General features: G+C 31.2%; 1 protein-coding gene across 2 annotated transcripts in view; it reads right to left on the reverse strand.

The window, feature by feature from the left end:
- Positions 1-1,192: 1,192 nt before the first annotated feature.
- The window catches only part of Glra3 (glycine receptor alpha 3), a 156,105-nt gene continuing 140,530 nt past the window's right edge, over positions 1,193-16,767 (reverse strand). Inside the window, exons 8-10 of one of the 2 annotated variants that reach the window (XM_076852372.1) lie at positions 15,967-16,110; positions 13,533-13,577; positions 1,193-1,471 (exon numbers count right to left, since the gene is read on the reverse strand). In XM_076852372.1, the coding sequence (XP_076708487.1) occupies positions 1,193-1,471; positions 13,533-13,577; positions 15,967-16,110 (468 nt within the window). The remainder of the gene's footprint in view (positions 1,472-13,532; positions 13,578-15,966; positions 16,111-16,767) is intronic. The other variant, XM_076852373.1, reaches the window with a different exon arrangement.

A 16,767-nucleotide genomic window follows, 5' to 3' on the forward strand; every position in this document is an offset into this window, starting at 1 on the left:
TTTAAATCATTCACATGTTGTGAATGGCTTATATTTTGAATTCATTAATTCAGAAATATGAAAACAATCTTCATAGAATTGAGTGACATATCAATTATAAACCTACTCTCTTTATATTTGGAAAGTTTGAACCCATGTAATTTTGATGGGAAACTGTGCTTATTAAAAAAATTTTCATGAATTTGTTTTCATTGAATTCATTTTTATCAAAATGTAAATACTTTTAATTACATTTATATTTAAAGTCTCATTCTAAACCAAAATATAAAAGTTACTGAACTTTGTTCAGTTATATATCAAAACATTAAATGTAATCACAAACAAGTAAGCAGCTATTAAAAATATAACAAAAATGAAGGTGCTGGCTTGAATTTTTCAGTGTTTGGTAATAATTTAAAATACATAATTGTAACAATTATTTAAAAACAAAAATGTCTTTAGTAATTCCATCCTTATTCCTAGAGTTACAAATTTTACGAAAAGTAGGTTTTTGAATACAGTGTGATCTACTAAGCCATTTGCTTGAAATCTCCACAAAGGAAAACTTGGTATTCTAAATATTTGTATATAGTATTCTAAATAATGAAAGTTTTTTAACCCCCTAATTTGAAACTTTTTGTCACTACATATGTTCTATAGTGTTTCTATGTATAATAATACTTAACTAATTAGAGTGAATTTTCCACTGAATTACTGAATACTTTCCTTTTTTTGTGAGCATAAGAAAATAATTTTACAGTTCAAACTATTGATATTTTTTATCTTTGTCATTTTCCTTTTTTCTTTCATAAAATTTACTGTACAAATCTTGCTTTTGTCACAGTTAATATCACTGAATTAAAAATCAAGATACTCCAAAGTAGTTTTTACATCTACTACTATGTAATATTATATAACATACAAACACATTGCCAGTAAAGCGTCCACATATATGATTTACTATGAAAAAACATTTCTTCTTGAATTAATTTGAAACAGAATCCCCATAATACATATTTTGTATCCATTAAAAGAACCTTGGCTTCTCTCATGACTTCACATAAAAATAAAAATAAACCTTTTCCTCTTACTGTTTTAATATTATGGCTATCATTTGGACACTGCACACACGTACATATGCACACATACATACAACTATGGCAAGAAAATTTTCTTCTGAATTTAATGTTTATGTTTGTTTGCCATCAGAGACTTAATCTTGTTGCTGATGGATATCCTCATGCCTAAGGATTTTATAGATAACCCAGTAGAAAATGTTAAAAATCAAGAAAGCTAATGGGAAGCAGGCTCGGGAGATGGTGTCAATCTTCTTGGCCCGATCAATAAAGACCTTCCTCATTTCATCAGGACTTTTTGGCATTACCTGGACAGGATGGTTTGGGCCCTTTGGAGTTACACCATCTTTTGCTTGCAGACATGGTCCCATTCCATATGCTGTGAAGCTGAATCGGCTTTCCCTTACCTCATCATCCTGTCAAAGAAAAATGCAAGAAAACTTTTTGTTAATGGAATAGGGCATGTATGGCAGGCATTTCACAATTATGACAAATTTTATCATCATAGATTTTTGCACTTATATGAAGAAAAAGATGACTAAAGCATATAAAAATGAGTGACTTATTCTCCCTTTGAAGTTTTATTTATCCTGATGCATCATCCATATGTGCCCTTTAATAAATGTAAAACTCTCAAAAGATGTTTTAATGAAAAACTAAAATTCTGATATTTTCTATATATTACTAGAATATCTAACCAAGAGATCAAGAAATAAAGCTATTGAAGCACTGTATAATATATACTCTCATATACTAGACTTTTTAATATGATGTGTGTGAGTATACAAATATGTGATATGAGATGGTAAAAATACCAGGATCACTGACTGAATTTTTCTTTCTCATGGAGACACCTTTTAATGATTGTTTCACACAAATATGAGTTACTTCCTTGGAAAATACAAAGAAACACATAATAACACTTGGTTGCTTACTGTTATCCTTCCTTTATGGTACTTCTATGTTTTACACTCACTTTTTTTTGAACAACTTTAAGATAGTCATATATTCTAATTTATATGTAGTTGTTTTTCAGGTACAGTAGTTTGGTCCAAATTATGAATGATATTTGGCAGTTTATTTCATGTTCAAGAAATCAACTTGTTATAAATTTAAAACATTATGTTCTTCTAAAAGGTCTCATTATTTTTAAATATGGCAAATTGAAGAGAATTTTAATATAAAAATGAAAAACACCGGGCTGGGGATATAGCTCAGTTGGTAGAGTGCTTACTCTGCATGCACAAGGCCCTGGGTTCAATCCCCAGTACCACAAAAAAAAAAAAAAATAATAATAATAATTAAAAAAAAAAGAAGAAAAACATTCTCAAAATTTAATGAAAAAAATTTAATAAATATATTATCATAAATGTGCTCCTGATAGAGAAATATGGTATTTAATAATTAAATTCATTAATAAAAAATTCATTTATGCTACTAAAATTGAAAATTTAAAATGTAACAATATGTTTTATAAGTTTATATGTCTGCTATGATAGTGCTTTTGCTTGGTAATATAAGATTAAAAATAATTAAATAGTCTCAAACTCTTGAAAATTACTTCAGGTCTGTGAAGGTAGTTGCTCAATGAAGAGTATATTTTAACATTTATAAGTGAATAATAGAAATTATTATGGATTCTAAAAATGAGAAAATGACTAAAGTTGATTCAGTGATGCATAAATTTGTTTTTAGGAATTATGAAACTGAATTCCACCTGAAAAACGAAAGCAAGTAATTATTGTAAAACATTTCTGTTGTAATTTGAATAAGCAATTAAAATTTGAGGAAACAAGGATGAAATAAAAGCTGACAGTTTATATTACCTGAAAATAAATCTGCCAATCCAAGCGATCTGTGTTTACTGTTGTAATCTTGATAAAAATTGGAAATTAGTGGAAGCATCCTCATTTAGACTATTTTTGTTTTTCTTTTCTTTTGGCTTTCATAAAAATTTTAAGACAAACCTACTTCCTTTGAAATTTTCTATATCTTGAATAAAAGTATATATAGTAGGTATCAAAACAGTTTTTATGTAAGTGCTAAATAGCCCCCTTACAATTTAGTAAATTATGCTGATGTTTGCATTCCAGAAGGAAAACATAGGTCACCTGGTTAAGTTATATTATTTTGTGTGCAGATTAGCTCAGTGTTGAAGTTTAATATAGCCTTTTAAACTACATTAACTGATGTATTAAAAAAACTCATCTTAAAATTCGACCAAAATAACTTTCTCAGTAGGCATTTATGTATCTATGTTGGCATACTAGTTGAAACAGGAAATTCATTACTACAATGTTAAGATTTTAGCATAACCTTATGTGTTTAACAAAGTAGAATCCATTAACCACCTTTCTAACTGTCTGTTCTGGAGAACTTTAAAACCTCTACAGACTGCTCCTGCACCCCCACCGCCCCCAAAAGCAGTCAAAATCCATTTAAAATTAGTACTCAATGAACAACTAAATTTTTCTCCATTGTGTCTTTCTGCATAACTGACTGTGTGTAATGGGTTAACGTCAGGCCTAAGCTGTTACAAGACTCCTAAGAATGACCCCTAATTTCTTTGGCATCTTTTCCTTGAAAACAGTGGAATTAAGCTAAATGGAGAACCCGAGACAGCTTCATTCAGTTGGAGAGACTCACCTGCCCTGAGGGAGCTACATATAATTGGTATAGCCCCTGACTTTTATACCGATGGTCCTTTGTAGGTAAGGGGGACAAAAGAAGCTGTGATCTTGAGAAATAGCTGTGTCTCCCATGTGATAAAGGTACTGTAGACCTGATGTGCTCCTTGCATCACATCTTCCTATGAGGCTTAGTAAATGTAATATTAACTTAAAGCCCATTGTTGTCTGAAGAGTCTGAATGACAATTTGAAACCCCAAAATCTCAGCAGTGGAAACAAAATCTGGCCAGGCTTTGGGATCCTTTTAAAATTAATATGGCCAAAAGTTTGGGGCATGATTCTGAGGAGAATCTGATGCTGATCTATGCTGGATTTGAGTAGCAAAATTTCTATAGAAAGTAATTAGGGATAAATCATACTACTGGAATATTGATGGCATAGATTTATCCCTTGTGGAAGGGTCAGATGAATGACCACTGAGATAAAATTGAGGAGAAAGTTATTCAAGATATAATTAATTCCTTATTCCCTATTAATTAATCATCCTTGAGAAAACGAGGCCACAGAAAACAGTAAGCACAGCAAGCAGATCCATTACTTGTGCTCAAGGTGTAAACAAAAGCCAAGTTGGGACTTGAAATGACATTACATTTAATCTTTATGTTGTCTTTCTGCAACCCCAGGCAAGTGGCACTAGAAACTAGTATCTATAGTGCAGCTCTGTACCATAAATGTATAATGTGAGCTACAAATGAAATGCATGTAAAATTTTAAATTTTACTTTAATTACATTTAACACATAATGTAAGAAGCAGATAAAATTAATTTTAATTTTAAAATTTTAACTTGTTATGGCCAACATATTAACATTTGTTCAAAATAAAAATTGAGAAGTTTTACATTGACGATTTCATATTAAGTTCTTGAAATTGGTATGTATTTTATAATTACAGCATATTTTGATTAAGCTACTACATTTTTGGTGCTTAATAGTTAACAAATTGGACAAAGCAATTATAGCACAAAGCATCTGGGTTACCTTGCTGAGAAGTGCTAGATCTCTGTGCAATCCATGATTCCTCAATCTTTAGATTGAATGACCCCAAAACTAATAATATATTTATGTATACTGTAGCAGGAAAGGCAGTGTTTAGCATAAATGGTACTCTGAACTTGCTTCACTGTTCTAATTTAAGAATCATTGTTGGATATAATATCAAAGTCCCCTTTTGAATGGGTGAAACCTGTGGTGATATGGATCTGTGCTAAAAAGGGAAACTGGTTCTCTCAATACTATTACATCTCTGTAGAAGAGTAGATAGTTTAGTAGCAAATCTGGGATGGCCATATAATAACTAGAAATGAGCCTACCCATATCATAGCCTCTCACCTAAATTCTGGTAGACAAACTATGGTAACAGAGTTCCTTTGGTATGTGGTTGTTCTTCAGGATAGAAAGAGGACATATAGATTCATAGGCATATTAACTCTTGTACTAGCCATGCTAGGTTTCACCTATGGGAAGAAATCTGTACCATTCAGAAGAAAAATCATGGCCAGAGGCTAATCTATTAGTTCTTCTTAGGTGATTAAAACACAAGAAGAATACAACAGAAATGGAAAGGATTCCTCTGAATGATTTCCTGGCATTTTTATCACCAGCTGAGAAGTTGGAAATCTATTCCAGTTTCAGCAGCTGCGTCTACTAAGGATCCCTGTTAGATCTGTTCCTTTCATCTCAGGAGTTGAGTCCAGTGATGCCAGTGGGGAATGGGGGAAAAAAAGAAAAAAAAAGGCACTGACACTGGTTGCTAAATTTACTCCATGGAGTTAAGGCAGCTGAAAGAAAGAAAGCTGAAAGGCCAAGATCACCTTGCCCAATCTGAATGGGACTCCAAAGTTATACCGTGGTTAAAGTTCAATGGCAAGTAGTACTAAATAAAGCATATTGGAATTAGTGGTTACATCATAAAACATATGGTGATTCTGCTGGGGAAAAAGACTGTAACCTGAGGAGAAAAAGAGAAGCTGATGGGGCAGGTATGGAGGCAAAGCAATTAGCTGTGGTCGTGGGTATGGTCATATTAAAAATCGTAGATAGGGAAAAAAAGAGTAATATATATCCAGTAAATGATATTGCCTTTGGTGAAATGTATAATTGGAAAGAATGTGACACTAAATGAAGGATCTTGCTTGAGCCTTATCTTTGGTAAATCATTCCTTAGTCTAGTTTTAATAGGATATATTAAAATGGGAGTCTTTCAAATTGCCTAAATCTTAATTTGAGTAAATATTAAATACTTCAATATTCCAGACAGATAACAGGAACACTCAGATCTGATTAAGGAAATAGTGGAGACAGGAATGCTGGTCCTCATCAGTTGTCTGTAGAATAGCATATCTAGCCTATGATAAAAGTAGATGGATATTGCAGGCTGACTGCTGTTTCTGCCCAATATAATATTTCAGCAGTATCTCTACCATGCTGAATGTGGGGAAACTATTCAAGAGTTTATCAGGGCAAAGAAGGCAGGTGTGATTTTATAGATTTGAAGCATCTTGTGCTGTCTTTTAATCCCAATCTAAAACATATGCTAAAGGTAGCATCCCTTCATGTGGGGTAGACAAAATCATAATTTTCCTTCCTTCCTAAGGAGGCATGAATTCTCCAGCATATTTTCACAACTTAATAAGAAACTGTGGTTCAGATCACTTGTCAGAAGTAAATTAACTAAGGATAAATGATTGTTTTTAAACTCACTGAGAAGAAAGGGAGTTTGGAAAATTTTAGTGGCACATGTGACTAGGCAAGTATGGCCAATTAATCCAGGAATAAACTAATCTGAGACTACTAAAGAATTCACAAACATTAAAGGATGAATTGATATTTCTTCTGGACCCCTCAGTGAGAAAAACGACACGTAGCATAATTGAAATCCGGTGCATTTGTTTTGGATTTGTATTATTCCCACTGTGTAAAATGACTAGATGACAGATTGAATTTGAAAAGTAAATGAGGGAAAACTGCGAGAGATATGAGGTACATAGTAGCCCAAACTGTTCCTCTGTGCCTTATAGTTCATTTATAGAGTTAAATATTACTAAAACATGTATACTGGAGTTTCTGGACAAGATTCAATAGTGTCATTTTAAGGTGACTACTAGGTTGCTAGAGTATAAAAGTCTTGGATGTTGTGAACAGGTATAATCTATTTGAATGACAACCACTGGAATTTTCTTGAATTCTGGTAGAAATAGCCCCCAAGACTAAATAATCTAAAGGGCATCAATTTGTACTTAGTCATAAGATATCAACCAGGTCATAGGTAATGTCAAGAAGTATGAGAGAATAGTTGTTCTGTGTGTGTGCAATAACATAGTCTAGGTCAGTCATGTTTCTCAAAGTGTGTTCAATCCCCCAAATCATTGGAAGGGGTTGATAAAATCTAGTTGACTGGATCTCAACTTCAGAGCTTCTTATTTATTACCATTTAGGTTCTCATAGGAATCTGCATTTCCAGTCAGCTCCCTGGTGATTACAATACATGATGAAGTTTTAGAAACAAATGTTTGTAAGAGGTCCAGTACTACCATCTCAACCAACTTGAATTAGTAGTGATAGAGCATTTTTTGAATTCCTTTAGTACTTGTGAATTTATATTTTTATGTAACAGTTTGTGAAGAAAATATCCTGAAATGACTTTTGTATTAAGATATTATTTTATTTTGGAAGTAATTTATGTTTCCAAGAAATGTTTCCACAGCTATAGGTAAGTATCTATGTAAGGCTATTTATATGATCTGTACCTTTATCCTTTTAAAAATCTACTAAAGGACCTAGTCATATATCAGAAAATAGACCTTGGATAATTATAAGTTTATAGTTTGGATTAGAGCATTATTGTTTTTAAAAATGTATGAACTCTGATATTACTAACATATTATCAGTAGTTTTCTTATTGAATTTAAATTTGAAGAAAAAACTTTCAATAAAATATGTGTACCATAGGAAATAATTTTCTAACAAATAAATAAATTCCAAATAAATTTTAGTTATTTTACATGACCACAAATAGATGATTCAAATGGAAAATCTGACACAAGATTGAAATGTAAAGTATAAATATTTTATTATGGTTAAACAATTTTATAGTTTCATCACTTACTACCAGAAGCCTAGAGCCTTGATTATCTTAATTTAACTTAACTCTGTGATTTCTGGTTTCTTTCTTTCTTTCTTTCTTTTTTTTTTTTGGTGTGGGTGTGGGGTTACTGGGGATTGAACTCAGGGGCACTTGACCACTGAGCCACACCCCCAGCCTATTTTGTATTTTATTTAATGACAGGGTCTCATTGAGTTGCTTAGCACCTCACTTTTGCTGAGGCTGGCTTTGAACTCTCAATCCTCCTGCCTCATCATCCTGAGCCACCAGGATTATAGGCATGTAGTACTGCACCTGGCACTGACTTTTAATTTCTTATTCCAGGAAAATATCATAGTATCTAGCAAGTTCTTTAAGGTGAGAGAAAATACATAAAGATCCTTACAAAGCACTCAAATTGTTGTTATTAATATTTTTGGTTATAATCATATTATTATGGAAATTGCATGAAGCATTAAAAGAAAATGCCAATAACAACTTGAATTATTTTACTATTAAATGTTTTAAACTGATAAGAATCAAACTATACTAAAATATTATGTTTAATAGGCCCATTCAATTGTCTGTTTCCAGAGGGCGCTGTAATTGCTCATTGTCACACTGAAAGGTGAACCAGTAGCACAAACATAACAAGATGACTTCACCCTTCTAGCCGTACTGTCTTATTATTACAATAAATGTGTTTTGTCATATGGCTGCTAGAATTTTTTGCAAATTTAATTTATAAAACCAAGGTGTCTTTAGTGTTTTAAATATGTTTTATGAAATAACATAAATATTTAAAGTATATAAATGAGATGAGTATATGGAGTCATGTTAGGGCTCTTTCAGAAATAGGTTCTCATCTCTGTGGGATGGCAGTAAACCACACTCTGACAGGGCTCAATCTGTTCTCCCAGGCTGTCAGGGATGAAAGAGAACATGGGTCCCTGGACCACAAAGGTTTCAAGTGTTTTGTTTTGTTTTTAATGACTGGCTTCTTGGGATAGGTTTGAAAATTGCTCCTAAATCATAAAGAATGGAGGAAGTTTTTCTAGAAACTTATTAATCATAATAATAATATTATTAGATTGTTAAATTAGAAGATACATGGAATTATTTTAATACTAACCTAATTCTGTTTTTAATTCAGTCATAAAATTCATATTGGGTTCAGTCATAAAATTATCTTGTATTATGTATGCTTAGATATACAGTGATATTCTTTATTCTGATTAGTACTCAAATATTTCTTTGGGGTAATTTGATTTTCTAAAAATATCTTCAGTTTAAAAATCTGATGAACAGCATGTGAAAAAAGCAAGAAGCTAAAAAAATTTACCTATATTTTTTATTCAAAATTTACCTATATTTTGATTCTGTATGTTAGGGAATATTTAATGGTCATAAAATTAAGGCACTTTATAACTCAAAATATAGGTAATATAAAGGTTCAATATAATTAACTAAAATGGACTGATGAAAATAGTAAAATTAAAGATACAGCCTATAAACCCAGAGGTAAACCCTCTTATTATGCTCTAAGCAAGTTAGAGTAGTAGGCAATGAAAAATATAAAAAGCCATTTAGTTACTGTACAAGTCTTTTAACAGGAAGACCTTTTTTAACTTTTTACATTTGAAACTGAGAAAAACATGCCAGTAATTATGCATCAGTACTACATTGTGAAACTTTCTAAGGGCATTTTCATTTACTTTAGAGAATTATGCCAAAGGTGATTCATATAAATACATATGATAATTTAGAAATGTTAGAAGATCAAAGGTAGATATAGTCATTTGGTAGAATTGCTTCATCTCTATCATTAAAATAATATATTAATATACAGGAGGTAAGAACTAATTTCCTATCCTGTTCTTAGTCTTAAAAAAAAAATCAAACAAAAAGGCAAGAACAAAAAAAGTTTACTTATGTATGAAAGTGGAGAAGACCTGAAAATTGCCATTGAGTGGTAAAACACTAAGCATTTAATACACCATGAAGTATTGATTATGTGAATTGCTGTAAGATATAAAAGCATTAAATACATAATTTTTATTCTAATGTTTTTCCCTTAGTATGAACCTTTGGGGCGTTTATACAATTAAGATGCTAAGTAGATTACTCCAAAGATTTGATTATGATTTTTTCTAGCTTTATAGAGAAATGGAAATGGGAAAGTAACAGAGGAAGGAAACTAAGATATTAATTTCCACTTACATGATTTCAAAGTGTGTGGATCTAAAAAATTGATGGTAAATATCATAGTGGCAATTTTTTCGGGGGAAGGATGATCATGTAGAAGAGTCTGAGATCAGCTGAAAAATGTGAATTAAAATTTTTTTTCTAAAACATTCAGTTTCATACATCTATACAAATTTCTATATCATCTAAAAACCTAATGCTTAAAAAATACAATTATAGATGAGATTAAAATTTTTATAATCAAAAGTCATTGTTAATATACAATTCTTTGAAATCTAGCTCCATGGGAATTTTGTATTTATTATAGATGACATATAAATTAGCAAAGAATTAGACAGGTTTATGCATGTCATATTAAACTTAGATTTAGAAATGGTTTGGAGGTTAATAAATGGAAGGTATAAGTTTTTAAAGCTGAATGTTTCAGGTCATACGAAAATGTAATACAAATATTTTAAAGGATAGATGAGAATGAAATATTTTTTAAAATTCACATATCTACTTATAGCGTAACATGTTATATGTTCTGTCAGTGCCAACTCATTATTATGGAGTTGTATAAGATTTTACACTAGATGGCAGATTCAAAAAATCTATATTTTAATTAACTTTGAAAAGGAAGTCACCATAATGCATTTGAACTTAGATTGAATAGAGATTATACTATTTTATCACATATTTTTCTGAGCAGGATTTCAGAGGGTATATAGTGCTAAGAAGTGGATGTCTTTAACATAAACTCTAAGTAGTTGTTTTTCAGGACATATTAAAATATTGCAATTTTTGTTGTATTTGAGAGGATACAATTTCAACCCCTGATGATCATTCATCTAGAATTATATTTTAATGCAAATTATTGAGAAATTACTTTTCCTTTGATATGTATCAAAGAAATTTACAGGATATAATTTTATCTTTTGAAAGAAAATCTTAACTCAAGAATAAATAATAAATTGATGTATAATGAAAACATTAAAATTTAGTATAATAGATGCCATGTTGTTTTCAACCATAAAGCCTCATCCTTTCAGCCAACAAAGTATACATGTATATTTGTATTGGTCATGAGACTATAGAACTGATGAAATCTGTAGGATAGAAAAATTATGCGTTATCCTTAGAAGTCATCATTATTTGTTTTAAAGTAAAACGGTATAAACACACAAGTAAATAATTATGTTTGAATACAGATTGTTAAGTTACATTCAATATCTTTATTTAAAAAGATACCTATTTTGCCTAGTAAAACATAAACTTGGTCATCACTTCCTAAATCTAGAACTAATGGTCCATTTCTATATCATTTTCATATATACATAATAATTAATAAACGATAATAGGTAGGAAGACAGAAGTACTAGAATGTTGTGCAAATGTGTTTTCTCGGCAAACCATTGCACCATTACCTTGTAATGTGGATGAAGCTGCATGAAATGCATTAAAGCAATCCCATTTCATCCATATCTTTCAGCAAATAACATGTTCACAACTGCTTTGGTGTCTTTATATGACTCCAGACTTAAGTAATGATATCATACATGAGAATAGTAACTTCTAGTCCAAATATTTTCATATCATGCACACACCCACACATACACAGCACTGGAGATAGCATCCATGGGGGCATGGTGTAGTGGGTGAACAGCACACAGCAGGCTCTGACAGTGTGGGGTGGGGAAATTTGGATACAAGAGAAAACTTTTATTCTTTCACATTGGACAAAGGATTCCATGATACCTTAATAAAAAAATGGAGTATTAAATTGTATGCAATGCCTAAGCAAGGCTGAACAAAGTTAAAATTTCCTAGGACTACTGTTTGCATTAATGTAAGGTTACCTCTGTGACAAAATTTCTATAATGAGGCAATTTAATTTACTTTTCATATTCTAACAAATTAGAGTACTGAGGTAAATTCATGTAAACCAATACTCATGGAAATAAAGAGAAATAAAGAGTATACCCTTAATATTTATACTCGTTTTCACTGCAAAAGTTTAGATTGCTCAGATTGTTCCTAAGCAAATTATGTTGCTTGAACAAATGATAAATTCAGTCAGCTGAAAGGGTTGTTAATTTGAAAATAGTATTCAAAAAGTCAAAATAACCATTTTCAGGTTTGCCCAATGCTAAGACTATTTTAAAAATAAACGGGTCATATGTTTTCGAATGAGTGTGTTTGAATTACCATATTGCTTCTTTTTAGAAAGCTATTCAATGTCCATGAAGTAAGCCTAACTCTTCATCAGAGTTCTTTGTAAAGTCATAATTAATATATCTTTCATGATGAAGTTTCTTTAGACATTAACTGTTTAGTAACTAGAGACATAATTATGTTGGTCTCCCAAAGAGACAAAGCATTCAGATAGATACAGATATGTAGACATATACATACATATATAAAAATAGTTTCTAATATTTATTCTAATACATTTATATGTATGTATGAATAAGTGTTGCAAAAACTATATCTGTTATACAAATTCCATACAATTAAAATTTTACAGTTAATAAAATCAAGAAAGATAATTTGAAATTATTCCTCAGAGACAAAAAAACAAAAGGAAAAGTGGGAGTCTGGGATTCTAGGAAATAATGTAATTTTTAAAGCAAAGGAATAAAGTTAGGTGATTATATATTATAAGAGATTTATTAAGTACAGTAATACTAGTCTAGATAATCTGCAGTGAAATTGAGATTACTATTATATTCATTTAACATTTTGTCTTTCACAGGGATTCTTAATTGGGGTGTATATTGGACTCATCTGGGGAGCTACTTTTAGGTACACCTTACCCCAGAAATTTTAGTTTAGTAAACTAAACTATTTGCATATGAATCCCAGAATAAAATCCTGACTCTGGTAGATTTACATGTAATTACTGTAAGCTGTATTTTGGGTGCCCTAAAACCACATATGGGCCAATACTCTCTCTTCTCGATTACCCTTCTAAATATTTGGCCATTATACCTGGACAAGTTCTTTGTGATGTCTTTTTATTCAAAAACTTCAAAGGATGCTACTATTAAAACCAAATTGTTCATTTGCCTTAAGTAATTTCAATATTAAAAATGGATTCTAAAGTTATACAGACTGGATAGAGCATTCTTTGGTTTTATTTTGAGGTCACTTAAGCAGCTGCTTTTAGACATCATTTCTATAAATATGTTTCTCACTTAGTTTGAGATGAATTTTGTACAATATATGATTATTGCAATATATATGACATTTCTCTTTAATATACATTTAAAATCATTTTGACCAAATTGCTCTGTTAATAAAATGAAGGATAATTTAAAAATATCCTTTTACCGAGTGAGGGAAGACAAGAGTAAAGTTCTTAGGAAAAGAGAATATACTTTTTAGCTAATGGGAGATGGTGTTTGCTTGGCTTTAAGGGGCTGTGTTTCCCCACCAAACACTGCCTTGGTGCAGAATATGCTGTCTGCTTTTTACTGATGATCACATTCCTCTATTTTAGAGTTAAGAAAGTCAATTTACCGTGTCTGAGAAACGGTAAAACTTCTCCAATGCAAAAGCTTCTGTCTGTGGGAAGGTAAAGTGGACCAAGAGGGATTGAGAAACCAGAGAATCAAGTCATATATAATTAAATATATTTACACAATGGTTTTAATCATATATACCATTTAAACAATAATATGTATCAATTAATGAATTTAAAGTATTTACCCCAAAGAATGAGTTGCACTTAAAATAACTGTTTTTACATTAAACCTTAATTACATTTAATTACATTTTATCCTTGAATATTTCCGATAGTGTTTAGAAAATAATGAGGTATGAGTATTTTTTTGCATTTCAACATTTTTCCAGACTACCTATCACTGGAAAAATTAATCTCTGTATCTTTCTGTGAGCTAAAGAGTAAGAAGCATCATATATATAGTGCATATATTTGATGTATACCATATATACACACATACATATACATATATATATACATACATATACTGAGGATTGAACCCAGGGGTGCTTAACCACTGAGTCACATTCCCAGCCTTTTAAAAATGTTTTATTTAGATTACAGAGTCTGGCTGAGTTGCTATGTGCCTCAATACATTACTGAGGCTGGCTTTGAACTTGTGATCCTCCTGCCTCAGCCTTCTGAGCTGCTGAGATTACAGGCATGCACCTCTTACATGTGGCAAAACTGAGTAAGAAGACACTTACTCAGAATAAGTTTTAAAAGTAAGAGCCAAAATTGAGTTTCTAAACTTGTGGTCTATTACATTATCTAGTGGATACTGTTGATTGTTGGATATAGAATATGAATGAGCTCTCAGATTTTCCCTATTTAAACACAGTATGCCTAATATTTCTCATTTCTGGTGTTTGGATCACATGGCTGAAACATTGTAAAGTGAATAAGGAGGAGGAAGAATATATTGAGACAATAAAAATGGAGAATCAAATCATTAATGATATGAAAAATGTATATTGACTTAATTGTGATAAATGATAGTAGTAGGGAAAATGTCTGTCATTCACTGATAGGAAAGAGTTTCACCCATTGATATTGTTGATACAGCATTTGTCCTGTTACGGTGTTTCAGCAAGTGCCAAGAATCATTAGAGAAGGGGGAGGGGAAAGTAAGATAAAGGAAAAGTAAAGAATAAAGAGAAAATATAAGTAAATCAGGGAAAGTGGAGAAAGAAGATAATTAAGTGGAGAAAGAAGAAAAGTTAATCTCCCTATCATAATATATTCAATATACAAATGAGATGCTTTTATTTTCATATACATTGAAACAAATGTATGCTCTAGTGTTGGTGTCTGTCCAATGTAATAATCTCCTGATGCTGCTGTTCTTTTCTATGCAGCATGGGAATTTATTGGGTGTTTATTGGAACAGTGATAATTTTTAGAAATGACCAAGTATTGGTTGAGAATATTTTTAGTGCTGAGAGGTTAAAGCTTAGTGCTTTAAAAAAAGTTTAGTATATAATCAGTAATTCAGAAACCATGAAATCTTAAAAATTCATGCCATATGAACCAGATGGTTATCCTTAGGTTTTATCTTTTGACTGAAATATTCCAGTGTATTGGATCCTGGCTATAATTATACATCACTTCAACAGTATTTTATTGCTTTAAAAGTCCATTTGCTTTTAAAATGTCTGTTGGTACATTTTAATTAGAAGAAGTAAACTCATCCATTTGCTGTCAAGAGAAACTTTCTCTAACAGAGAAAGGTTGATAAAAACCATGTACTTTTAAAGGGAGATGCCACAACAGGTCCTAATAGAGGGGAGCAATGCTGCTCTGCACATACAAATCCATTTATGTTATTTCTACAATTTCTATGGCCTCCTAAAGCTGTTCTAAATAATTTTTTTCCTGGAATCATCTCTAATCATATGATAGTAAGGTGAAGATTGCACTTTATTGTGTTTCCCATAGAGTTTCAGAAGAAATATCTTAAGAACATAAAATATAAATGAAAAATAGACTACATAGTTTTGTGTGAATTTAACATCATGGTGTTATTAAATAAGTAATATTTTATGGAAACAAGGAATTAGCTCAGAAAAAAAGCAGCAACTTTATTTGATTTGATGACTTGCATCAAATAAAACAAATAAAACAATTTAATATTTCAAGTAAGAGATTATGTATTTCACAAATTGAAGCAAGAAAACAAACAAAAACCAGTGTTATTCCTGAAAGTACATTGGGAAGTTGATAAAGCTCTTGTGTTACCAGATATTCTGTTTAAAGTTATAGCTAGGTGTCATCATTTTCTTCCTGAAGTGAATTTTGACATTTTTAGTTTCAAGTGGACAAAACAAAGGAATATCATATCATTTAGTCCCCAGTCCCAATTTTCTTCCTGTACATTTCCATTAAATATAACAAATTTACTTTCCAATAAAAACTGATATACCACCAAACCCAATATATTCAATTACTTACCTTATTCTTTCTCTTTCGTCGAAATCGCAATAGTTCTTTGTGTTGTCTTGATACAAAATTTACAGCTGCATACTCCAGAAGTGCTGAAAACACAAAAAGGAGGCATACTGCCATCCAAATGTCAATAGCTTTGACATATGAAACCTAGCCAAGAGAAAAAGCAAAAGTGAGCATATTGACTTATATTTTTATTTCTTTTGAGAACAAAATGATTTTTTATGATTTCAAACATTATTTATGTATCAGTTTGGAAAAAAAGGAAATTCCAACAGTGTTTTCTTAATAATTGACCAGGTATTAATTTTTACAAATTTTAAATGTTAATCATAGTTTTAAAATTTGTACTGGGGCTGGAGTTGTGGCTCAGTTGTAGAGCACTTGCCTAGCATGTGTGAGATACTGGGTTTGATTCTCAGCACTGCATATAAAGAAATGATAAAAAAATGTTTATCAACATCTAAAAAATATTTTAAAAAACTTGTACTGAGGCAGGAGGATGGCAAGCTGGAGGCTAATCTTGGCAACTCATTGAAACAATAAACAACTTAGTGAGACCTTGACTCAAAATATAAAATAAAAAGGGCTGGGGATGTAGCTCAGTGTTAGAGTGTTCCTGGATTCAATGCCCAGTACCTCAAGAAAAAAATAACAAAAACAAAAGACCCGTGTGTGTGTGTGTGTGTGTGTGTGTGTGTGTGTGTGTGTATTTAAATTAGGCATTTGTCTAAACATAAGATAAAAGGAAAGAAGAGATAAAGTTTTTCCCTTAGAGCAGTATAATGCTTGGAGTAGAAATAACAT

This window comes from Callospermophilus lateralis, chromosome 4 (assembly GCF_048772815.1).
Source record: "Callospermophilus lateralis isolate mCalLat2 chromosome 4, mCalLat2.hap1, whole genome shotgun sequence".
Classification (NCBI taxonomy): domain Eukaryota; kingdom Metazoa; phylum Chordata; class Mammalia; order Rodentia; family Sciuridae; genus Callospermophilus; species Callospermophilus lateralis.